We start from the raw sequence: 24,975 nt of genomic DNA, 5'->3' as shown, positions 1-24,975 counted from the left end.
ATTATCTTAGATGGCACGGAATTTCAGGCTAGCTGGCAATCGGTTGAGATTGCAAGGATTCAAATGTTGACAGCTATTGTGGCGGAGACTGCAGGATTTGATCTTGATTATGGAGGATTTGGTGACCCTTTCTTTAGGCAGACGCTTTGATTTAGAGACCGGTTTGACTGTTGGTGAAGTCGGGGACGGTCTCAGCTTCTGACTAGATCTTTCTTGGCCTCAAGGTCAATTGGGTTTTGCTCAGCCGAGACCATGCTTATCGAGATCATACTCGCCAAGATCATGTCTGCCAATGTCATGCTTACCGAAATCACACCTGCCGAGGTCATGCCAGCCGAGGTTATGATTATCGAGATCATGTCTGCCGAGGTCATGCTTACCGAAATCACGTCTGCCGCTAGATTCAAATGCTTTAATCATATGTGTTGGATGGTCCAAATTTTTTCCCATCAAAACTGTTACCGAAAACATGCTACATTGTGTACGTGGCTGTCTCCACTTGACCCCAATCATCCTCATGTTTAACTTTACCATAAAAATTGCACGACATTTGGATATTTGCATGATTGCCTTTCTCAGTCTCAATCATCCCCATGTTCGATCTGACTAGACAAACGACATGATGCATGAGGGTACCACAATAATGAGACTGATGATGGAAGCCCAACCAATAGCAAAATCCTTTGAAACAAAGCCTCCGTGAGTTCACCGCCACCACCACCACTACCCAACCCACCCACTGTGGACCATGACAGCCCCTCCCTCCCTCTCTCTCTCTCTCCCTCTCTCCCTCTCTCCCAAACAGGCTCACGCTGTGCAACTTGCGTCCATCCCGATGCGAGCATTTGACCCACAGTACGCCACCCTTCCGGCACGCAATCCAGCAGAGGATCCACGCCCCCGACACGACAAGGACTCGAGATCGAGGGGAGATCTCGTTCTGCCCCTTTTGCATCCAAGCCGAGAAAGAGAGCTTTTCGGAGTGGTGAAAAGAAAAGAGAGGGGCTTTGCCCCGCCCGGAAGTAATAATTGTGTTTTTGGGTGGCTCTCATCGCACGATGGCCAAGTCGGTTCGATGCTGTCGGGCACCGACTTGGAAGTGACGGTGGTACGGCCACAATCTAAGGAGAGGATCTTGGAAAAAGTTTTATCCGGTGTGGTCTGAATGCCGTTCAGAGGTCAAGTTATAGGAGAGCCTGTTTCAACCTTCTGCCATCCTCCAGGTGATGGGATTGTTGAGGTATCACCAAAAAATTTTAGGTTCAAAATTTTATTCAAGTGCAATATCACCAAATCTCAGTAATATCATGCCATACCATTTAGAGTACATCAATCTATTAACCAGGCTCATTGATGATGAATCTTAGGTTTCAGAAATCACCCAAAGGCATTAGAGATAAAATATTGATGAGATGCAAACAATGTAACCTGCTCATTTCTTTCTATAAGCAGATGCTATATTTAAATCTCATCAATAGTCTAGCTAGGCTCAGGATTATAGACTAAAATTTTCCAACATAATGTTGAGGCACCATCAATATATATAAAACCACTTATTTATCTGATAAGCAGTTCATGTGATTGAACAGAAACATTATCTCAAGTACATCAATAATAATGAATTGCATTGTAAATAGGTTTAGAAACAATATCAGCCAAAAGTATTCCCCAATTTATTAAAATACACTAAATATTATCTTACCGTTTAGAGTTCATTGATAAGTTAACTAGGCTTATTGATGATGATGAATCTTTAGATCTCAAAGATCATCTAAGGGCATTGGAGATAAAAAAAAAATTGATGAGATTGCAAATAATATAAACTACTCATTTTCTTCTATAAGTAGTTTTTATATTTGAGCTTTATCAATATTTTAGCTTTGCCGAAAGATCATGAGTAAAAAAAATTTAAGGTAATATAGAGCCACAACTAACATAAACCACTCATTTATCTTATTAGAAGTTTATAATATCGAACCAAAACATTACTTTAAAGGCATCAATAAATTTGAAAAATGTATTGGGCGAGCTTGAGAACGATGCTGCCCGAATGTATCAAAAAATATCCATTAAATGCATTTTCAATATAAATTGCTCGTTAAAGTATAAAATAAAATTCCATGATCAAATATTTTAGTCGGGCCTACAAATGGCCATATTTGTCTTTGGGTCCTGATTAGATGACAATGACAATGACTGCGTAAAAAGGAAAAGGACTAGTTGACAATGACACAAACACATACTCAAGGCCCAAAAAGTAAACTGCTCCTTTCCTTCTACTGTGCAGTTTCTATCACTGAACCTCAATATTTTGCCCAGTTTCTGATCATGGACCCATCAAAGGTTTTAAGATCAAGTTGATATCTGAAAGCACTAAATGACTCATATGGACCAAGTCATAGGTTGTGGATTCTGAAAAAAAAATAAAAATAAAAATCAAATCAAACAAAGGAGTGTCCAAAAGCATCAAAAACATTGCCGAGGCTCAATTAATCTAAACTGCTCATTTCTTTCCTATTGAGTAGTTTCCGTAATTGAACCTCTATAATATTTTGCAAAGGTATAAGAGCATGAATTAATCAAACATTTAAAAAATATTTTCAAATTTTTTTTTTTTACAACGGCTGCTCATACTACTCTAGCATAAATGCAGTCTATAGAATCAAGTGAAAGAAAATGACAAAGCATAGGCGGAGGAGCCGTTGTGGTGCTCACCGGAGGTGCACGCTCTTGGCACGCCTCAAGTAATGGATTTGGCTTGTTTTTGGGCCACAACCGGTGTTGGATTTCGCTGACGTGTCAAGATTTTGGCTCGGCTGAGTGGGGTCTCAACCTTATGCATCCAAAAGATCTTTCCGAAACGCCTAGTAAACCTTTTTAACCTTTAGACACACACATAGAGAGTGATATTTATAGGCGCTTCACCCACGAAAACGGCTGGCATTGCCGGCAGCCGCAGCGGTTTCGGTCCGATCGCAACCGTTTTTTCTCCTACCAAAGCTAGGGATGGCTCCTCGTTCCACGCGATGCACGTGACACGAGGCACGTGGCGTTCATCCAATGGTAAATTGCCAAGCCAGCTTTGCGTGGGCCTGAGAAACTCTCTCGGTGATTGACCGGGGCGCAATGCATTTATTATTTGTTTTTCCAGACGGCCCAACAAAATCCAAGATTTTGGGCTTGGATCTGGAATATAAGCCCAATAAACTATGAAATTGGGATCGTATTATTCAAAACTTTTTGTTATAAAAAAATTCGAAACTTTATTCTAGTTCAGTTTTATGTATGTCTGAAAAACCTGATTACGTAATGTGCATCCTTTCATATATATTATGTATAATACTTTTCTTGTAGCAATTAAAGATTAATAATAATCCCTTCTTTCTTATTTTATAATTTTTTTCGTATTTATATATCTCTTTGAAGTTACTTGTTCTTAAAGTACAAACAAAATGCCTTCCCACCATAAACTTAATAATCCATTGAAGGTATTACGTGCCTATAAAACAATAATTATGGAAGGCTATAATTCTGTTGTAGAACTTTATTAATATACAAAAGTATTTTTGAATTAAAAGTTTGTTAGTTTTATGAACCACTATTAGCTATTATAGCAGTATATATATTTTATAATAACAAACTAGCATACTAAAAAAAATCTAAATCAAGGTAATAATATGCTTTTTGAAATAAAAGATTATAGAATATTCCAAACTGTGATGTTTATTAGGGATATCTCTTTTTCCATGAATATCAAAAAATAGTATCTCCTTTTTGCTTCCTTTTCTCTCTATTATAAAAATAAAATCATGTTCAAAAGCTCAAATTGCATATCAAGCTCTGTCTGATTTTCATGCTTTTATTATTTTCTAAGAAGATGATTGTTAGCATAATTTTAGGAATCACGTAACAATATGCATCATTCATAATATTTTTTTTATTAGTGTGATCATGTATCAATCTATATTATTTTTCTATATTAGTACGATCTTGTTAGAGCGATTTTAGGAATCACGCAACAATCTGTATCACCGTAATATTTTTTTTAATCAGTTTGATCCTATATAAACCTATATTATTTTTTATATATGAAGTCTGTATACGAGTATATATAACTCCTAAGATGTACCGAATGTGATGGAATAGAGCAATAATTTTTTTTTTCTCTCTCACTTTTTCTCTTGTTTTTCTTTTTTGCAAATATTTTAACATGGTATCAAATCCACTGATCACCTAATCTGCTGTTGCCATCTCTTCCGTCTTTGTTATGGCCGTCGTTGCCATATTTAGAAGCTTTGAAGAGCCCTATTGCCGATCTATCGATCTCTGTTCTTGGGTGAATCAACATCCAAAGATACTCTGTTTTTTGGTGGATCCGCATATCCTTTGTTTCCCTGTAGATCATTTATTTCTTCGCCGATCCTCTGTATCCTAGTGAATCAAGATTTGAAGATCTTATATTCCTTAGTAGATTTGCATATCCTCTGTTTTGAGTAGATTAACATCCGAAGATGTCTTAATTTCTAATAATCTACAGCTCCTCTCCACCATTTTTCTCTTCAACTTTAGATCTTTAGTTGTCTCTTCTCACCATCGCTCATCCCTTTTCTCTCCATTTCTAATTTTATTTGTTGTCTTTGGCTCTTTCACCATCCAGTTATAGGCCTTTTACTCCTTTTCTATAGTGCCTCCATCTACGAGGATTGTTGACCTTCGGTTGTCTTCTCTCTGAGCTTTGTCCTCGCTGCTACTGCCATTTTCTACGGGTCTTCTCACTACCACATAATCAGACAAGTTAATCAGCCATATTATCAGACAAGTCAATCAACCACATTATCAGACACGTCAGTTTATTACGTCAATTAGACACATCGACGACACACCAGTTTGCTATGTTAGTCATCATGTTAGTGGACGTATTAGTTAGGTATGTCGGCATTGCCAAATTTATCAGTTTGTTGCATTAGCTTTTTGATCTGTCGCATCAGTTTCTAAGCTGCTATGTCAACTTCTGTTCTATCATATCAAATTTTATATTGTCCCATCAGTTTGATATATCAGTCTACTATACCGGCTCTGAGTTGTTATGTGCATCAACTCTTGATCTAGTACATCAGTTTTTGGATACATTCGTGATCTAGTTTCCAAACTTAAGTCGGTATCTACACCACCATCTTGAGTTTGAGGGAGGTTGTTAGTATAATTTTAAGAATCATGTAACAATTTACATTACCTATAATATTTTTCTTTATTAGCATGATCATGTATCAACCTACATTATTTTTCTTTCTTAGGATGATTTTGTTAGAGTAATTTTAGGGATCGCATAACAACCTGTATCACCCATAATATTTTTTTTATTAGTGCGATCCTATATCTGCCTGTATTATTTTACTTATATCGAGTCTGTACACAAGTATATAATAGAACAAAACAATAAAATGCTTTTTTCTCTCTCACTTTTTTCTCGATTTTTTTTTTTGCAAATATTTTAACAATAACCAACCAGTTGATCGACCGTCAGCGGAAAAAAGAAGAGCTGCAAGAGCAAATCTCGCTTAGCTTTCTTACCTTGTAAAAACTAAATATTTTGCATATACTTAAACAAATAATTTATCCCGAGGCTTGCCCTCTCTTCTAGAAAGCCAAATCCATATTTCCATAGTTGAACATTAAATTATTTATGCGTCCCTTGGTCACTAGGCTTTGGGAAGTGAATCTTGAATTCAGTTTTATGTTGAGAGAACTTACTTAAGATCCTTGGCTGAACCTTAACTTAAAAATCTCTAAGTAATGAGTTTGATATGAAGATCACAAAAGATGCTAAAAAAGGAGAGAGTTGGCTCTAGAACGGAAATGGAAATGAGAGACTTTGATTCCGGCCATTTAGTTGGAGGGAAACCCATTTCCATTCCGATGCCCAGGGGACCGAGAAATATGCCTCAATTTTCTAAATCCAATCCCATCTCTTCCTTAGTATTCAAAATCTCATTTCGATTTCAATTCCAATTCAATCACGAATGCAATATATCGGGGATTATGACCATTTTAATTCTCATTCCAATCCATTCTAATTCGGGTTACAAACCAAACTTTCTCTAAGATTGTGCAGAAGAGAAATTATTGTCAGCTTCCTAATTGTACTTTAAAAATACTCAGGAGCCGCTGAACCACAACCGTGCCATCTCCCCTGGGTTAGAATATGTAGGGAAAATTACTTTTAGATCCATGGTTAATCCTTAAATTACTCAAAAGAACCCAAAAAAACAAACTAAACTAAAAAACATAGCTTTTGCCGACTTAATTCTACGCAGAATATCTGGAGGGAAAAATTACCATTAGCTCCTTTATTGAATCTTCAATTACTCAAGTCATCAAAGTACAAACTTCACATAAAGCCAGTAGATCCTACTCACTTCATATAAAATATATCAAGAAAACAATTAGCAATAGACACCTGGTTGACTCTAAATTTGCCTATATGACCCTAAACTACAAGCTTCGTAAAATGTATGAGTAAATTATTCAAAGCACAGGTAAGCTGGCAGGAAATTTCTCTTGCTCAGAGTGTTGTTTAACTAACAATAATATACCATGCGAGCTAGCCGGCAAGACCTAGTTTAGAATTATGACTTGTAGTTTGGAAATGGGCTTGGGGAAGACCAGCTCCAGGTCGGACTTTCGGCCTAGCCTGAGTTTTGTACCCACGTTATAAAGCCCGAATATAAAAACTTTAACTTGGGCCCGCTTCCCAACCCATCCAACTCATATTCCTCCCCCGCCCCCCGGCCCCCGCCCCAGCTCATCCTCTCGCTTTCGGGCTCGAGCTTGACTCCAATCAAGCCCGTTGCAGGCTTTGGGCCAGCCTCGATTGTTTTATGAAGCCACTGAAGAATGATGACCTGACCCAGCCCACTTCCGGCATCGATTTCACCCTGCTGCTGCTGGTGAAAAAGATCAACGTCCGTTGCCGGAAGCTCTTATTGGAAGAACTTCCAACTTTTTTTATTCTGGCTTCGGCCTGGAAGAATACTGATGACCTGGCCCAGCCCACTTCCGGCATCAATTTCACCCTCTGCTGCCGCTGGTGAAAAAGATGAACGTCCGGTGGCAGAAGCTCTTATTAGAAGAACTTCCAACTTTTTTTATTCAGGCTTCAGCCTGGCTGAAGACTGATGACCTGGCCCAGCCCACTTCCGGCATCGATTTCACTGCTGGTGAATAAGAAACGTCTGCTGCCAGAATCTCTTATTGGAAGAACTTCCGACATCCAACAGGCCCGAAAAGAAACTGTGCCACCGGCTTCTGTAAACCATTACCGGTAATATATACACCATCGACAAGATAAAGTGGATCGTCCACTGCACATATATGAACTCCGTCATTCATCCGACTGCACAGCTCTCAAAGCAAGCAGTGGACGGGAAGGAACGCGTATCCTATGTTCGCCCCAAGGATACAATACCATGTTCCTGTTAAGTTAGCATCAAGCCCAAAAGAAAGCAAAACCAAAGGAAAATAAGCAACAAGAACAATTTTCATAAAAAAATATAGTTTATTAATATTCAATTACAAAAGTATATACGACAAAAATTGAAGAGAGAACTCTCAAATAGAGGCAAAAACACAGGCTGATCACAAAACTCAATACCTATCACATCGATTTCTGGTCTTTTGATGTTATAGGCCGATAAAAAAATCACCACTGGAAAAAAAAAATCACCGCCGGAAAAAAAAAAAAAAAAAACACCGCCGGAAAAATCTCAAAAAGCTAAAAGAATAATGGCAAAGATTGAATGTTCAGCACATCACCCAGATTAAGATAAAATTATGACCACAAGCTGGAACTCCTGAAAAGTTCACCCGAAAATAAAAAGTAAGATATAACTCTAGCTTAAGCCGGACAGGGACCCAAAAATACAACCACCATGTTGAAGAGCAGATGTGCCTCCTTCCAGCCTAGCTCAACGCCCGCTAATGCATGAAGCATGAAGACAAGCATGATGAAGTCGGTCAGAATCCTGCTATATGTTCTCATGGCAACATGACTAAAACAGTTCTAAAAAAAACTTTTGGTCGTCTAGAGCAAGAGTTTCATCCAAGTCAATACCTTGGTAGCAGAACTTCATACATAAGGACAAAGGGTTTGGCCGTCCATGTAATTATCACCTTTTACTCGCATAACCTGCTAATGCATTAGCATGTACAGGTGAAAGAGAACTCAGGATAGGTTGCATTTGGGGACCATAGACTGATATCAGGTGTGAAATAGCCATGCCAATCTGTGCTTTAACTTCATCATTCTCAGCAGGAGATACTACAACTTGAGCAAAAATTTGGACCACATCCGGCACTAGCGGAAGAATCTGTTTTAACCCAATAATGGATAAGATTCTAAAATGCGTGACACCATATCTAGTTCGATGAAGATTCATAAATCACAGGTACCTGGGGATTTGAAGATAAAAGTAGGTTGCAAATGCAACTATAGACAGTTAATGACTCCTCGCGATCTTCTTTTAGTGGCAAAGCTTTCAAAAATACTGGTAACACCTGAGAAAAGAAAATGCATCAACAAGAAAGTTAAAACCGAAGGCTCAAAGCAACGTTCACCAAGAGAAGCAGTATTTCAAGCAGAAAAACTCAATGATTTCAACCTGGTTGAGAGGAATAGATTGAGGTTGCACCATTATCATCCTTGCAACTGCTCCAGCAGCATTATCTCTTACAGCATCATCGGGCTCTGACTCGCCAAATAATGGCCAAAGACTACGAAGTATATCTCCATAATATCTAGACCAGATGAAAGAAAACATTCTCTGACAAACTGATAACATAGGATGTGAAGGAATTTGAGTAAACAATGACTGAAGAGCACCATGATCTTGATGGAAATACATGAGTCTGAAAATCATCAACCAGTTTTGAGCTATGGCAATTATAACTTTGGTGTCAAAAGATGAAAAATACAACAAGGGAAGAAATCCCCAGAACTTGTATACAAATAGCTTTGTGAAGGATACTTTAGTGTTGGAGCACCGCCATTTTTACAGATCTCACCAACACAGAAAGCAGCATTCCTCCGATTAGTTGCCTCAGATGATGCTAGTTCTTTCAGTACTAAAGACATTATTCTCTGATAATAATTTATTACAATAAAAGTAACTGTAAACAATTCGCGCAGATAAATGGAAAAAATGGCTAAACATCTAATGAATGAATAGCAAAGTAAGCTTCCTACATCAACATAAGAAGAAATTGGAGCACCCATTTCCTGAGCAACCTCGGCCAGACAAGCAACAACCATTGTTCGATCTTGGGGTGGGTGTGGACCTTTCTGCAGTTATTTTATAAATTCAGTCAATGTTCTAAAAAGGAAATATCAAGAGATTTCTTGGTGTTGTGGACAATGAAGAATATGATTTTATGGATTTAATGATAGATACTATGAGTGACAGATAAGGGGAATAAACAATGTTTTACAGAGAGATCAATAGAAACTTAACAGCAAATTTCATTAGAGGATCAAATAACTTGGCAAAAATAGGTTCAAAATGGGATCCCATAGCCTTTGCAAAAGCAGGAAGGAGGTCTGATACTGCATCCATGAGCACTTCATCATGATCAATATCACCTTCAGTATCAGTGTCAGACTCCACTTGTTGACAAGATGATTCCCCACGTAGAAGCATCAGGGTTGCCTCAGCAAGCCTAGGTATATCTGAAATAAGATTATTCATTTCTGCATGTTATTTGAAACAGTTTAACATTTTAAATAATCAATATATGATAGCAATACAAAATTAAGCTCACAGGACTCTAATGCAGCATAACCACAGTCCTTCATGATGTCTGCTGCACTCATGCATGCTTGAGCAACAACTTCCTTATCATCATCCTCTGTCATGGTCTTGATGCAGATATTCATTGTGGTATCTGCATATGTTTTAAAAGAGAAAAAAAAGAAATGCCATAGTATACCAATGGAAAAGCCGGAAAACCAACACTAATGAAACCCCATGTCGTAGTACAGTCAACTAGAAAGCAACTTACCAAGAATTTCCTTTTGTTTTCCTGAAACATCCTGCATGAAAAGAAAATAAGTTATCATCCTTGTTTCACAGTTCTATAAACCCTAGAAGTAAGAAAAAATGAAGGTGTCTTGTTCTGAGCCATGGATCACCCAAGAAAAAGAGAACCGGAATGTGTTGGGTTCATCTTTAAAGACATGGATCATTGAAGCAGCAAACACTACCACAGGAAACAATACAAGTTATACAAAGCACTCAGACAGTGCCAAATGAGATTCTGTAAGACCTAATAATTCATGATTTATAGGATGGAACGTACTAGTGATGTAAAGTAAGCATAAATTGCTCTCTTTAACTCTCTAAAGGGAGGCCAACAACTAATGAAGGGTTTTATTTTGGAAGAAGAAGTATGAACACTGTATACTTAAATCACAAAAATTCAGCCATGATAATTTGCGTATTTTTGGCTGGATTTCATCGAGAATTAGTGCACATCCTTACATGTACCATCTGAACTGTTTCAGCTAACCAACATCTATCCAACATTCTGAAAAGTGTTGCAAAATTGCAGTCTTGCCTTCTCAAATAACCCTCACCCCACCTCAAAGAAAAAAAGAAAACAAAGGAGGGAATATTTAAATGAAACGTTCTTGAACACTGAGTGGTACATCCGAGCCACTGTGTGGATCAAATATATGGAAACAGGGCAAGATTGCAAGGTCCGTGCTGCTCAAGACAGAAATTTAAATATCTAAATACAGAGTTTGCTACTCACACTGTGTCCTGAAGGAATTGCCTGTGCAGCTGTCAAAACATCTGCAATAAATATAAAATCACAAAATAAGTATTATATCAGGAAAGACAAGCAAGAAAGCAGATCAAGTGTCTAATAACAACAGACAGTTATTGGTGAGAGTTCAAAGTAGGAGGATATAACCAGAAGTAAAATATCATCTACAAACATTGATAATATGAGGGCATTTTTATCCAAAAATGTCGATATGGTGGATGCTACTATAAATGGCATGTTCCCTCCACAATTTCAAGACAAGAGGACAAATAAAATATCGACACTAACAAGTCTATACTTGCTTCCAAGCACATGAATATGTAAACACAATCAAACTGCATTCTTAACACATAAACAGCTGCTTTAATGAAAAGCTGCCCTGGCAAATGGCATGTAACATTTTTTTTCTTTTTAACTTTTCTATGAGTACTTTCATCTCTCACCTCATATGATCGCAACTCTAATATGTTCATCCAAATATAAGAAACATTAAACACTTCCAGATTCAATGTCCCCAGTTGGAAAATGAGGAATACAAGGTGAATGATAAGCAGCTAATAGAGGACATGAATCGATGTGAGCACATGGAGCATGTGGTTAATTTTCTGCTTCATGTCTCAGCGGCTGATGAAATGCAATTCCCTTCATATCTGGTATGGTCCATGTTCTGGTATTTGTTGTACACAGATAATGAAAAAAAAAAAAAACAAATTTTACGCCTTAACAAACAACTGCAAGAGAAAGAGGAAGCAAAAATAATATGATCTTGTTGATCAGCATTATATTCAGAAGATTGCAAATAAGATCCAAGGAAGAACATTCTGCATTTCACAACTAGGGAGTCGTACAAGCATGGTGAATTATCTCAAGATGGAAGAGGGAGCAAAAAAGAAACTCCAGAAATGATTTATGATGACACTTACAATTTTTTTTGTTTGAGGAATAACCAAAATTGGAACCCTGGACCCCTCAAAGTGCAGGCCATTAGGGGTGAGGTGCCAGCCAAAGGGATTAATAACAGAAAAGCCGCAGAACATTATAGATCTTCCCAAGAAAAGCTTAGAAAGATCACAAGTCTTAATTAACACTAACAGTAAAAAGACTTAAGAGGGAATATTAATTGCTGTTTGGAAAATACTTAGTGTTTATATGACTGAATAATTTTACTAGCGCATATACATTAAATTGTTCTACTGCCAGCAGATAATGTTGGCCACCAAATTTCTGAATGCCGGATGCTAATTCCATTCATTTGCCAGTAAAATTTCTAGACGACATAAGACGTACAAAGAATACTTGGAAAGCATCAAAAAAAAAAATCAAATCTCATGGTACGGGAGCATCCTTGTTTTCCTGTGGAACGGCATGCCCCACGTATTATTCTATCCTGATGTTTGGGGCAGTTGCAGGATTTAATGTTTGGGTTTCTGTGGATCCTGCAAGGTAAAATGGGCATTAAAGCACTGAAAAAGTCCCCTACCCCTGTGTATGGCCACTAAATCCCTGAATAAACCCCTGCCCCTGATTTAGCACTAGGTCTATGGGTCAGATATGCGAGTGAGGGAGAGGAATCCTTACACCCCTCTCCTTGCGAAGTGAAGGGCTGCCGCGCACAGTTGCTCTCTCTCTCTCTCTCTCTGTGGGTGTGCTCGCGCGCGCGCGTGCATGTAGTTGTCACTTTGCCCTCGCAGCCAGAAGGTGGAAGGTGATGGGGCAGTGATCCCTTGTACTAAGAGGTACCTTCAAGCAAACCATGGCATCAAAGGCTACTTACTGCACACGCCCTCTAGTGCCTCCATTCTCTCTCTACCATGGCCACCACAACCACAAGCAATAGAAGCCCAACCTCTACTCATAGAAGCCCAACCTCTACTGTGTTTCCTCTTTTCCCTCCTCCTCCCTAGTAGCCACTCATAGCATCGATAGCCTCACGGTAGCCCAAACCGACCGACCAATAATATACTTTCCTCCACCCTTCTTCCCTCTTTCAATCTCTCCTTGTGATCCCTTGGTTCTTTCATTTCTTAGCCAAGCTCCATTTCCCTTGTATGTGCGACACCTAATTAGGTTTTTTCAAGCCAAGAAAGTCAAGCCCAATCCTGAGAATTTTCTTTTTTCAGATGGACTAGCTCAAAGTGAAGAAACTAGGCTAGGCTGTGCTCGGGCCAAGAATCCTTGTCTCGGCATCATGCTTTGACCTAGCACAACATGACCAATGCTCAGGTCCACCTAGATTTTTCACTTTATGCACTACTAATGTCATGTCGGGTCATAGTATCATAATGTGCCACTCCCAATGTTACATCGACTAGAATGTTTCGCAAAAATTTTTCATAATGTCTCGTAGTACCAAAACTGCTTCTAGTACAAGTGCTTTGTGCTAGCCCAATAACCCCTAGAAACCATGAAGATGAGTATATCAGCATGACACTTTCAAATATTTACCAGTTATAGCTGAATGAGTGGTCGTTAGGACACGAATAGCAACAACTTATGTAAATATAATCTTGTTGATAGAACATTTATAAAGTCATTGAAAACCTAAATCATATAATGTTGCAAACCTTAGACAATTTGAGCATTCCACCAATTCATCCTAGTGAAACATAGGAGTTAATATCACCTACCAAAATAACAACCACAAGAACATGTTCTAGCCTGTAAGCAAAAAGTTTCTTATGCTTCAAAGTTAAATACACATAATACTGCAGGAGAAAAAACCGAAAGCAATTCAACATCAGATGCAAGAAGGTCTTTGAATACTTGAGCGCTAGCTTTATTGAATCAGTCACATAGAATTTAGACATTATAACGTGAGAACAAAATCCAATGTCTGAACAGATGAAATGCAAGCAAAAGAGACCATCCATGGAATGTAAAATATTAATATCCCACAAGGATACACAATACACGATCAAGAAAACATATGGAATGTAACTTCAAAGTATACATTAAGGTTTCTTATTAAAACATACTCGATCTTTAAGATTGTCATATTTTCCTAAAACCATGTTATTTGCACAAGTAAAAAAGTACCTAATGAACGTAATACTAGAATACTTTCAAGGAAGAAAATGTATAGTAACAACATTGTGAGATGCTGGCCGAAAATGTTACCCACGTTTTAAAGCTATCACAGCCTGAAGCCTCACATCTTCATGGAAATAGCCAGAGTGTCTAATTAATATCCTCATTGACTCCTCCAAATAGCTTATGCAAATTAAGGAAACAAAATAAGCTTATGCATGAATTAATTGTAACCAATGTCCCAAATCAAGTGGATACGGTGCATAGTAATGCTTTGTATGAAGTGCAAACAAGCCAATAGCCTGGGTTGCTGCTGCCTTTTCATCCAAGATCCCTGTCCTTATACTAATATTACGAACTCTTGGCTCATCATTTGTATCATCATCTGAAGACACGGCCCCAGAGCCATTATCAATACTGTCAGCATCATCAATGTCCACAGCAGACCCATCATCCAGATTGCATGAAGAAAATGCTAGAGGAACAACGTGTGGTAGGTACTGTACCAAAGCACATGCAGCATTACACTATCTCATGGATAACTATATATTAAGAACATTTAGAAAATGGCTACAAAGAAGAAAGGTGTTACCTGTGTAAAACCATCATCTAATATTTCAGCAATATTGCTGAAGAATCCATGAGTGTATTCCCGAAGCTCACTAAAGTCCAGTGCAAAACCCTGAGAATATATCGGATATCAACCATCCACTGAAAGTTTATTAAGACCAAAAAAAATTAAAAAAAAATGTAAATGCAGCTCACAGAAAGTGCAGCTTCAATGAAAGGAGGTAAAATTGGTTCCATTCTTGTTCGTCCAGCTGCCATTGCAATCATTCCAACTAACTCGGTTGCCCTAGCTCGTGAGCGCAAATCCTCATCATTTGTGAGAACCATAAAGGTTTTCATTAATTCAAGAACCTTCTCTGTATATGGAATAAAAGCCTGCTCAGCTGCAGATGCTACCGAGCCTATTGCAGACTGCCAAAAAAAAAAATGAAAAAGAAAAGCATTGACAATTGGATTGAGATGGGTAAAATCATTTAAGGTTATAGAATAAACAGGAATATGGGATCACCATGCATGTTTCTTGCAGATTGCGTGGACTGCTTTGGAGAGTTGTGATTAATCTTCCCATTAGAGGATCCAGGTAAGGAAGAATTTCCTCACCCATGTCCTCACAAAATGCTGCTAGAGCATAATATGACTTTTCCTGTAAAATAAAGAATATTTGATTATTATAGCAAGATAGTTGGGAAAAAAAGTGATACCAAAACTGTGCATTTTTTTTTACCTTTACTTCATCAGATGGATCCTCTAGAGCATTTAGAATGCAGGGAAGTACACTTCCATAGTGAGACAAAATCTCCGGCTGCAAATGTTCTGCAAATTGGCCCAGTGCAAATGATGCTGCTCCTCTTACCATTTGCTCTTGGTCCTTCAAAGCTCCCAATACAATATTTAGAACATATTCCAACTTATCTTTTAACAACTCAAAACAACCTTCAGAAACAACACCCAACGCTGTAACAGAAGCCTCTCTGTACTTGGGATTAATATGACAAAAGTTCATAGAAGCAAATTCAAGAACTGGTGGAAACACATGTTTTGGTATGTTTATAGCCATTGTATCAATAACTTCTGCAGCAGCTCTATCAGCTGCAAGATCAGAATCTTCTTCTCCAGCAGATGTTTCTGTAAGTAAAGGGCACATAACTTGCAGAATAGGTATGACCAGTTTGTGCTTTCTCAGAAAGGAGGCTTTGTACTTTGCAAGCCATGATATTATCTGAATTGCCTGAAATAGTCAAAAGGATGAACTTAGTCATTGTGGTGCAAAAGATAAAAATCTGACAAAAGTAGATGCACGGCTTTTATGCTCCATCAAACCTGGTGCCGTATGTTTAATTCCAAACTCTGACTTGAACAAACTTCAAGCGAAAATTGTGCAATAGATCTTACAGAGTCCCCCAAAAGTGGAGCAGGAGATTCAATGAGCTCATCAAAGATTTCAAAAGCAATAGAAGCGATATCTTCCTCGCCATTAGCAAGGCATTGCCGTGATACATTTAAAATACTAGGAATAAATTCTCGAAACAGCTTTACCTACAAAAGGAAGGCAGATATAAACTCTGGTTGATATAAAAGTAGGTGAACATATTGAACTTGTTTTCATAGTTGTGAACTTGTGATGATCCTGAAATTTGCATGCATGTAGATATAAGGCCTTAGAATGAAATATGAGAAATTACAGTGCAAAAGTCACCAAAACTAATCAGAGGATACTATAGCAGCTAAAGAATTAGACACTAATCATTACATTAGCTTTGGATTCAACCTACTGCCTGATGCATAAATGATCAAACAACTCATTTTTTGAATCTGAATATAAATCTCAACTAGGTTAAATAGTAGCCTAAAATGTATTTCAGTTACCGCTACATGCTTAGATTGTAATTAGATTAAGACACCAAGGGTTTGACGGCACTCAATCTGAAACTAATAGAATCATCAAGCCTTATCCATTAACTTAAGCTTTGTGAATTTTCATTCGCCAAGTAATATGAAATTTATACAATGCAGACAGAAAATTGTGCATTGGGCCAGAGACAAATATGTTGTTCCATTTAATAATATAACAACAGGAAGAAAAGTGGTATTCGAGTGTTTAAAGGTAGTAGGCATTTAACAAACATCAGGGAAAGCAATAAGGCCATGAAGGCAACCAAGAGGAGAGAAAAAAGGGAAGTGCACTTACGATCAGGAGCCAGAATCATAATAAAGATCCAGCCAACAAAGAAAAAAGAAAAAGATGCTTGCAACAAGAACTATCTGTCAAAGTATCACAAAATACAGATTACCAGCTGGGGCTTGGCCAAATGATTGGTACCTTGCCACTTTTCAGAGGCAGTGTGTTTGCGGGCTGGTATATGCAATCTGTAGGTACTTAAGCATGCAAGGCTTCTGAAGGCACAATGGCATCCATAAAACATGGTAACTAGGTACAGTTCAGATGCACTCTGGCACAATAGATGCATTAGATTTGCTAGCATGAATTCTAAGGGATAACTGTATGCCCAGTTTCACCATAGAAGCCTATCCCATGACATAATTTTCCAACAGAAAGTGGATGCAAATGTTTTCTCCATATTCCAATCTCTCCTTGTAACCCCTATGTGCATGCAAGGCCCGCTCAAGGCATCTTCCTTGGACCACAGTGTAAATTTCAAACCTCCTTAGCTGATTTTGTCATGCTTTATTCACCACAGTCATTGTCATAATTAATCAACTAAGATTTATCCTCTTAATTTACCAAGATCTATAAATAATAATTTTAATTAAATTATTTATCTGTACCTTTATATATTGTTTGTTTAAATATAAAAAAGAAAACATTCAAAAGATTTGTTTATTGAGATTTGTTCAATATACATATTTTTCATTCAAACTTACGAATTGACTCAAGGATTTAAGAAAAAAATGATAGTTTACAAAGTTATTCCAATACCTATATCATTGACCAATCTCTAAAAAGAACACATACTCATTCCCAACATCAAAATGGAGGGTCAAACTCATTGTTGGAAGAATTCAACTCAAATGGGAACCAAAAACTTCATAAGTATCCAAGTATCTAACACGTATTCGACTTGGATGCATATCTAACAAAGATTTTTGGAGCTGAATGCGAGTGTCCAGGTAACACAGCTGCAAAGTAATAAAATAGTCTGACCATGGGCTGAAAAGTGAACTTCTAAAACAAAGCCCAATAAACCTGTCTGAGACCACAAAAACAAATGAAGCCAGAGACAACAAAAATAGCCGAACTTCTATTTCAGCATTTCAAAATAATTAGCATAACAAAGTTTAAACAACAAACTGTCCCGGACCAGAGGACGCAGATGAAACAATGCCAGTAACATCAAAGTGAAGGGTTGTCTTTCAGGCAAGTTACAACCTATGCAAGGTATCGAGGAAGAAGAATAAACAGAAGCAAAAGCAAATTTGCCGTGCTTGATGGCACAGATGTTGAAATAGGGGAAATGAGGGGAGGTGAATTCCAGGAGAGATGATATAAAGATGATCAGCAACCTGATTAATAAAAGAGGATTAATAGAAAGTTAGGAAACATGAAGGAATCTAGATGTTTCAAACAAGCAAAGGTTACTTTAGAGATATCCAAGAAGATATATGGATGTTTAGCAGGCTGGAAAATCTTCTGACATGAATAAATAGAGGGCCTCTGACTGTGCCAAGTCAGTCAGAGCAGTTGCTAACCTGATAAGGAAAAGCGCATAAAGAAACTCAAATTTTCTATGTGTTTTGCAATTTGGCACCTTGAAATCATAAAATAAATGAACAGCATAAAAAATGTCAACTCATCTCCAGAAGCACAACCAAAAACTCCACAATCATAAACTATTATGCTTAAATAACAATGAAACAGGAGGTAGTGCGATATTAAATAATGCTGAATACCTCGTCAAAATACCACTGCCTACTGCAGCACAATCCAAAACACATAGTATATGCATCATCCATCTTCAAGAAGCATCTCAAGTCTAACTTGTATTAAAAGCATAGACTTTATGATGGACAACATTTTTAAAAAGAAAACATTTATAAAAGAAATATATGAGATATTAGCAAATTGCTGACTTACTACATTGGCTCCATCATTGATAAACTCTATCAAAGACCCAACTGCCCTGATAGATTAAAAAAGAGAGTAAAAAACAGTACTTGCTAATAAGTTATTTCAAGCCTTGAAAAAAAAAAAGAGAAAACTCATGCATGCTATATTACATTAGAAGAATGAGACAATACAAACAAAATAAAATAAATTACGCACTTTAGAGCAGCAACTCTGACACGAGTGCTAGTCTCATCTTGTAAGCATTTAAGCAGAATAGGTTGTAAATCTGCAAAATGGGATTGAAATGTAGGGCCGATTGTTTCAGTTAGAGAGCTGAAAAGGATCAAAGCCACCTAGCATAGAACCAGAAGAGCAAAATAAAACAAACCATCAATGAATAATTAGAAGAATCACAAATGCACTTAAATGACAAATAAGAATACCAAGTTATTAAATGAACATTCTAGATCATAAACCAATAAACACTAACTTTGACAGAATAATTGGATGCAAAACATGCAAATATAAATTCATTCTTCAGGGTAAATATACACTTAACGTATAGGGTGCACAATAAAATCGTAAGAATGCTCGTGCTAGAAATGCAATATCAGAAAATAAAGCAAAGCCATAAATTGATAGGAACTAGGACTTCTGAATAGTCTAGCACTCAAAAAAGAAAACTAGATCTTGTTAAACAGATGATAAACAAGTCCTGACAGCATAAAAATTATGCATAAAAATATATTCAAAGTTTCAAACAGTTTGCAGGAAATTGCTAAGAATCTTATCCATCAAGTCCAAACAATGCAGTTAAGTTTGTTAAAGGGACAAAAGATGGAGGACAGTATAGCACTGCCATTTTGCAGCTTAGATGATGGAATCAATCATTTTTTTTATTCTTTGTTTTTCTATGAATCAGCCAATATGTTTACATGTTTCTGCTTTTTCACTTTTCCCCAGGATCGACCAAACCACTCAAATGAGTTGATGACTCAGGTTCTTACTGAACCGCTCGAACCAACAGTTTTAACAGGTTCTTACTGAAATTGCAGATTTAGACATTTGACCTGAATTAAAATATTTACCTAGCCATGGGTTGAGCAGGTCGACCCGCTTGTGTTTTAAAACACTACCTGAAACATACCATCATGGAGAAATAGTAACATCTCTGCTGGCATATATTCAGAAATTCTAGAAATCAAGTTGGATGTTATTGTCATACTTTTATCAAAGGAATGTGTCATCTTCAAGGTTTCTCATATGTCCTTTGAAATTTTAGGGAACATCATGTTAGAGCTGATCTCCAGGGATGCATTACTTCACAGCTACATCGCTGTTTGTGCATCATCACCTTACCATTCTTCAACCTTCACATCCGTTTGGTGGAAGAGTAGAAACGAAAGATGCTTTTCCTTTGCATTCTTACTCTGGAAAAATAAAATACTCGTGCCAATGATAACCAACTATTTAATAAATAGGCTTTATGGATGTAACGGATGCTCCTAAAAGCTCAAACAAATTTTAGATCAACAGTGTAAAAGTTAAAAACTGGTCTTGTTATGACTCCACAATCTCTTAGATAAGAGAAGTATATCAGACAATCTTTGTACAAAGATGATCACTCAAGACATAGGAACATACTAAGTCCTTAAAGCACAATATGGGCAAGTAGGCAAAAGATACTCTGAAACTAAAAAAAAAAAATGTAAGAATTGAGCGATGCCGCAGCAGAATTCCATGGAAAAAGTTAGTCCTGGAATTTTCAACATTTGATGATTGGTTGTAACAAGATGCCATTGGTTGTGACAAGACAACCACAGGAGAACGCATTTTTCACCGAGTGTTCTTTTAGTTAAAATTGGCATATATAACATATATAATTTGGGTAACTTCAGCAATACTATAATTATCACGTTGAAGTCCATCACAACTCAAAGAAAAGATTGTTTTTGAATGTCTAATATATATTTTAAATCTCCATTTAAGATTGTAGCAGGGTATGTATTCCTAGTATCTTGTAAATATTCATTAATAACACCATTTTCTTACCAAAGATTTTTTTAAACAAATGATCTTTCGCTAACTTTCCTACAACTCCATGCCAGAAGAGCAGCAATAACTGAAAAGAAATTTCTGATCTTATTGAATGAAATATATTAGCCACCTAAATTGTTTGCAATGACTATTCAAAAAAGAAAAATCCATTAATAAAAAGCATGGTACGCCATACCGTACTAAACTGGGCGATACGAAACATATTATACTGTATCGGTTTAGTACCGCTATACGGTACGGAGAGCATACCAATACTCGGTACATCGAACCGGCCACCGTACCGAATACACCAATATAGCGACAGGGTCGCACCAGTACGGAGCCCAGTACCAAGACAATATACCTTGATAAAAAAAAAATTTTCCATCAAAATTTTTAAAAAAATTATTATCTCTCATACAACTTCATGCTAGAAGAGCAGCGATAATTGAAAAAAAAAATTAGTATGGAATGAAAGATATTACCCACCTCAAATGTTACAATCAATATTCGTAAAGAAACGAGAATTCTGTTAAGATTTTGCTAGATTCATGGAACTGAGGCAAAATCTATGATACTGCATGGCGAACAAGAGCTACATGCCTCCCCCAATCTAAGCCTAATCCCCATATAGATCTAGAGAGAGAAAGAGTGGCAGCAAGTATTCATGGTGCTACCAGGGTCCATGGTCATGGTGGGTTTGGATGCTAGAAGAGCAGTTATGGCCATGGGAGAAATAAGGAAGATGGGAAAAGGTGGGATTGATCTAACAAAGATCGGGTTGGAGGATATTGGATGGTGAAGAAGAGGCTGACGTTAGAAAAGGAATGAATGGAAGTAAATTAGCAGAAGTTAAGAAGGAAACATGGGCCAGGGCCTCTCACACAAATGTGGGAACAAAAACATTACAAAGTAGTGGAAATTTTGTTTCCATGGAATCAGTTATTGCTGTCATGGTTTGAATTTTCAAATAACCCCAGAATGCCTATAGGAATAGAGTTTAACCAAACAACGCCTTTTGTGAAAATTCCTTTTCTAGGAAAAGTTAGGCTCCAAAGAACCTAATATTTCATCAATGCTTCTTATACCAATGAAGCAGCAAGAATGATAAACTATGTAAATTATAAAAAATGTCATAACGTATAACAACCCTTACTTGGCACAATGAAAATTTGTAGATGCACTTACTTCTCTATGGTCTTCTTGTGCACTTTGGCTGCATTGGAAAAGAAAAGGTAATAAATCAGGCCACTCTCCAGCTGGGACAGCATACTTAGCAATGACACTCACAACATTGGCACTTGCTCGCCTCACTGGGGGACTGTAGGCAACATCAAATTCATTGATTAAATACTGACAAATACATAATCCTTATCTATTTTATGAGTTGCACTCAAATGACTTAAAAAAGGAATTGAGAGGAATATAGATGATACTAAGATAACAACAGTATATGTAAAGTACAAAGCAGCTGCCTGGAGAAACCAAAGTTGATCTCAACCTATTCTATCTGGAGATAGAACAGTGAAAAGAAATCATACAATCATGGAGTAACATGTAGCATTACACAATAAGATACATAAATGAGATGCAGAGAGCTGTTTTAATATATAATGTGCATCTAATCATCCATATTTGCAACCTTGGAACCACTCTGCTTCATGAGAAAACAGTAAGTGCTCAGGTAACTATACATCAACATAAACTAAGAAGGTATTAAATGCAGGAAACATTTTAGTTATGGCCAAAAAGGTTAAGGCACTAATAGAAGATAAACACAGGTGAAAATTGATGAATAAGTGATAAATTTCCAAATCTAATGATACAGAAGCAAGGTAAAGGGCGCCAAATACGGAGGAAATACTTGGACTTAAGTTTGACAAGTTGTCATGAGAGGAAGGGCCCAAACAATATATACAAAATCAGTGAAAAAAGAATTTATTGAAAAGATGATAAAGCGGTTCCTAGACAAAGACAAACCTGCTAAACTAATGATTATGACTATGGTTATTGCACTTATATCCGTGGAGGTGATCTCTTTGGAGTGTGAAATTGATGTGACAATTTTACTCAAGAAAAGTCAACAATGGGAGAGTTCGGACTTCAGACTATAAGAAGTTAGACTACGAACTATGAAGAAATTCCCCACAGTGAGAGAGAATCCGAAAGAAGTAACATATATGACTAGGTACAATATAAGAAACACATGTTCATAAGAGATAAAAGTGAGCCCCTAAGCCAACCACCTCAATAACCTAGCTGGAACTTCTCAAGCATAAGAATAAAATCCAGATGAGCCAATGCTACATATTTCTGGCAATAAATTATCAGTCTGCTTTTTTGGCAAATCATTATTGTTTGCGTCCATGTCTCTCAAAGCTAGTTAGCCACTAAGCTATGTCTGGAAGGTTATCTGTAGTATCTTCCATCTCACAGACAGTATCTATCTTCATTCTATGGTGTGATCAAGAAGAAGACTGAAGATGTTTTACCATGAATAAGCTGAGGTAACATCCAGACATGATTTATTAAAATGGAGGTTACTACATGAATTACAATGCCATCCATTCTGATCAGCACATGGCTGGCACAAACCACACACATTATGAGAATGCCTTACTGGTAAGGCCGCAATAGCAAGGTGCTAGCTTGGCGTGCCGTAGTGCTAGTGTGTACCAGTGTATGCCAAGTACTGGCACAACACTGACTTCAGTGGTTGGGCCAAGATCTAGATGCAAGTTAAATAGCTATGACATAGGAAGATGTCTCTTAAGGAGCTATGACCCTCATCGTTCCATATGGAGGATTCCCCTGCAGATGATTCAAATTTCGTTTCCCCTCTTTTTTCTAAGAGATTGAAAAAAAAGAAACGGAAAAAGTGCCCTTTTCACTCTTGGTGGATGTATAAATATTAATTAATATGAGAGCATCTTGCACATCTTCGTTTAAATCCATCAATAAGTCTGGATTTAAGTTTGCATAACTATTTTGAAGATAATCAAAGTTTTGTCAGAAGGGTGGAGGCAAGATCCGTCCCATTGACAATTATGCTGGACGCTTGAATCAAATTTTATCAATAAGATGACATCAAATTAGACTATATTAGAAAATGTGCATGTAAATCTCAATCACAATTGTCTCGACCAATCCTTGCAATCTAAAACTACAGAGTGCAAGAAACGTTTGGTTGCAACAAGATCGATAAAACCAGATCATGAACGTCTTGTGACAAGGCAAGCAGGCTCGTTTAAACAAAAATAAGAAGAAACCCTCTATACCGCTTTCAGGAAAAAGGTTATACATTTACACATCTCCTTTCCAAGTGTTATTTCAAAAACAACAGATAACAAGCAAACATTTTTTTCTCTAATATCCTCGTTTCGTATCAACAACAGGAAAAAAAAATTACTTCTTGATAGAACCATTCCCAAGAAAGTGAAAATCTTTGTTTCAATAGACCAAATAAAGAATCTCCCAAGCACCAGGTGAGTTAAGAATCAAGAAACGGAGAAAGATTTCAACAGAGAAAGGAGGGATTAGAGAAGGGAAGGGGGGAGGGGGGGACAGGATAGGAGACCTGGGATCGAGGGTGATGCTCTCGATGAGGGCGGACTTGACGGAGTGCTTGACGTGGGGGGGGAGCTTGGCCCAGTGGCCGGTGATCTTCTTGCGGAGGAGGACGGCAGAGAGCTGGCGGACATTGGGTGTCTTGGCGGTGCGGAGGTGGTGGACGAGCGCCGGCACCACCTGCGGGTCCTTCGCCAGCCGCTTTATCTGGTCCTCCGCCTGCCGCCGGGCGTCGTTGTCCGGCATCAAGAATTGGATCAGCAGCAGCTCCAGCGACTGCGCCATCGCGCTCTCTCTCCCGAGTGTCGGCCGCACGAAAGAAGGGAAGAAACCCTATATTTCTTCTGGCTCGCTCGCTGAGCTACGTGGCTTCATATTTATAGGTACTCCTCCGACAGCGGGCGCGGTTTTTTCCTGGGTCAGCGAGCGTGCCGATAATTTATGGGAAATGGGTTCAGGTGGACCGGGTTGGCCAGGGTTTTACCCGCACAGCATAAGCAGGCCGGGATTCCATGGCTGGCTAGGTGGGCCTTGACAAGTTCATGCGGAACTGGCTTGGTTCACGGACTCATGGCATGATCAATTAATATTTATTATCCACAATTTTTTCTTTTTAAAAAATATTTTTAAAAAAAATTGATGTCTGAATATTAGATATTTAAAAAGCTAGTTTTTTGATTGATTAATAAAAAATTGCACATTCCAAAGTAGCTTATATTTGATTAAATATCTACTTTTCTTATAAAATTGTGTAAAATATATGTTACATCCTTAATAAAGAGAAAAATCTTATCATGCTCTTTCTAAAAAGCTTAAGGACACATTTGAAGAAAAAAGAAACACCCTATTTCCAACCGGTGGAAATTAGACTTTACTGTATCTCATAT

At 37.6% G+C, this 24,975-nt stretch overlaps 1 protein-coding gene across 7 annotated transcripts; it reads right to left on the bottom strand.

Moving 5' to 3' along the window:
• Positions 1 to 7,535: 7,535 nt before the first annotated feature.
• On the bottom strand, positions 7,536 to 24,449 carry LOC103715257 (ARM repeat superfamily protein). Of its 7 annotated transcripts, none has more exons than XM_039128823.3 (22): positions 24,099 to 24,449; positions 21,710 to 21,842; positions 20,718 to 20,885; positions 18,701 to 18,837; positions 18,512 to 18,557; positions 15,739 to 15,954; positions 15,143 to 15,646; positions 14,927 to 15,061; positions 14,614 to 14,829; positions 14,441 to 14,530; positions 14,107 to 14,348; positions 13,943 to 14,031; positions 10,807 to 10,847; positions 10,054 to 10,084; positions 9,814 to 9,936; positions 9,507 to 9,721; positions 9,242 to 9,337; positions 9,024 to 9,136; positions 8,658 to 8,827; positions 8,449 to 8,553; positions 8,111 to 8,366; positions 7,536 to 7,974 (listed from the first exon to the last, which is right to left on the bottom strand). In XM_039128823.3, the coding sequence occupies exons 1-19, from the start codon at positions 24,371 to 24,373 to the stop codon at positions 8,794 to 8,796; spliced, it is 2,904 nt and encodes a 967-aa protein (XP_038984751.3). In that variant the 5' UTR covers positions 24,374 to 24,449; the 3' UTR covers positions 7,536 to 7,974; positions 8,111 to 8,366; positions 8,449 to 8,553; positions 8,658 to 8,793. The 7 variants fall into 7 exon arrangements, with proteins under 7 accessions (XP_038984751.3, XP_038984749.3, XP_089786881.1 ...); XM_039128821.3 differs by having other exon boundaries at positions 8,658 to 8,793; positions 24,099 to 24,447; XM_089930755.1 differs by having other exon boundaries at positions 8,658 to 8,793; positions 18,701 to 18,770; positions 20,792 to 20,885; positions 24,099 to 24,446.
• Between the last annotated feature and the right edge of the window lie 526 nt (positions 24,450 to 24,975).

The sequence above is a fragment of the Phoenix dactylifera genome, chromosome 5 (assembly GCF_051530095.1).
Source record: "Phoenix dactylifera cultivar Ajwa chromosome 5, Ajwa_hap1_PhDact_Kaust_v1.1, whole genome shotgun sequence".
NCBI classification, from domain to species: Eukaryota; Viridiplantae; Streptophyta; class Magnoliopsida; order Arecales; family Arecaceae; genus Phoenix; species Phoenix dactylifera.
Note: the sequence above shows the minus strand (reverse complement) of the source record. Positions and strands in the feature narration are given on the sequence as shown.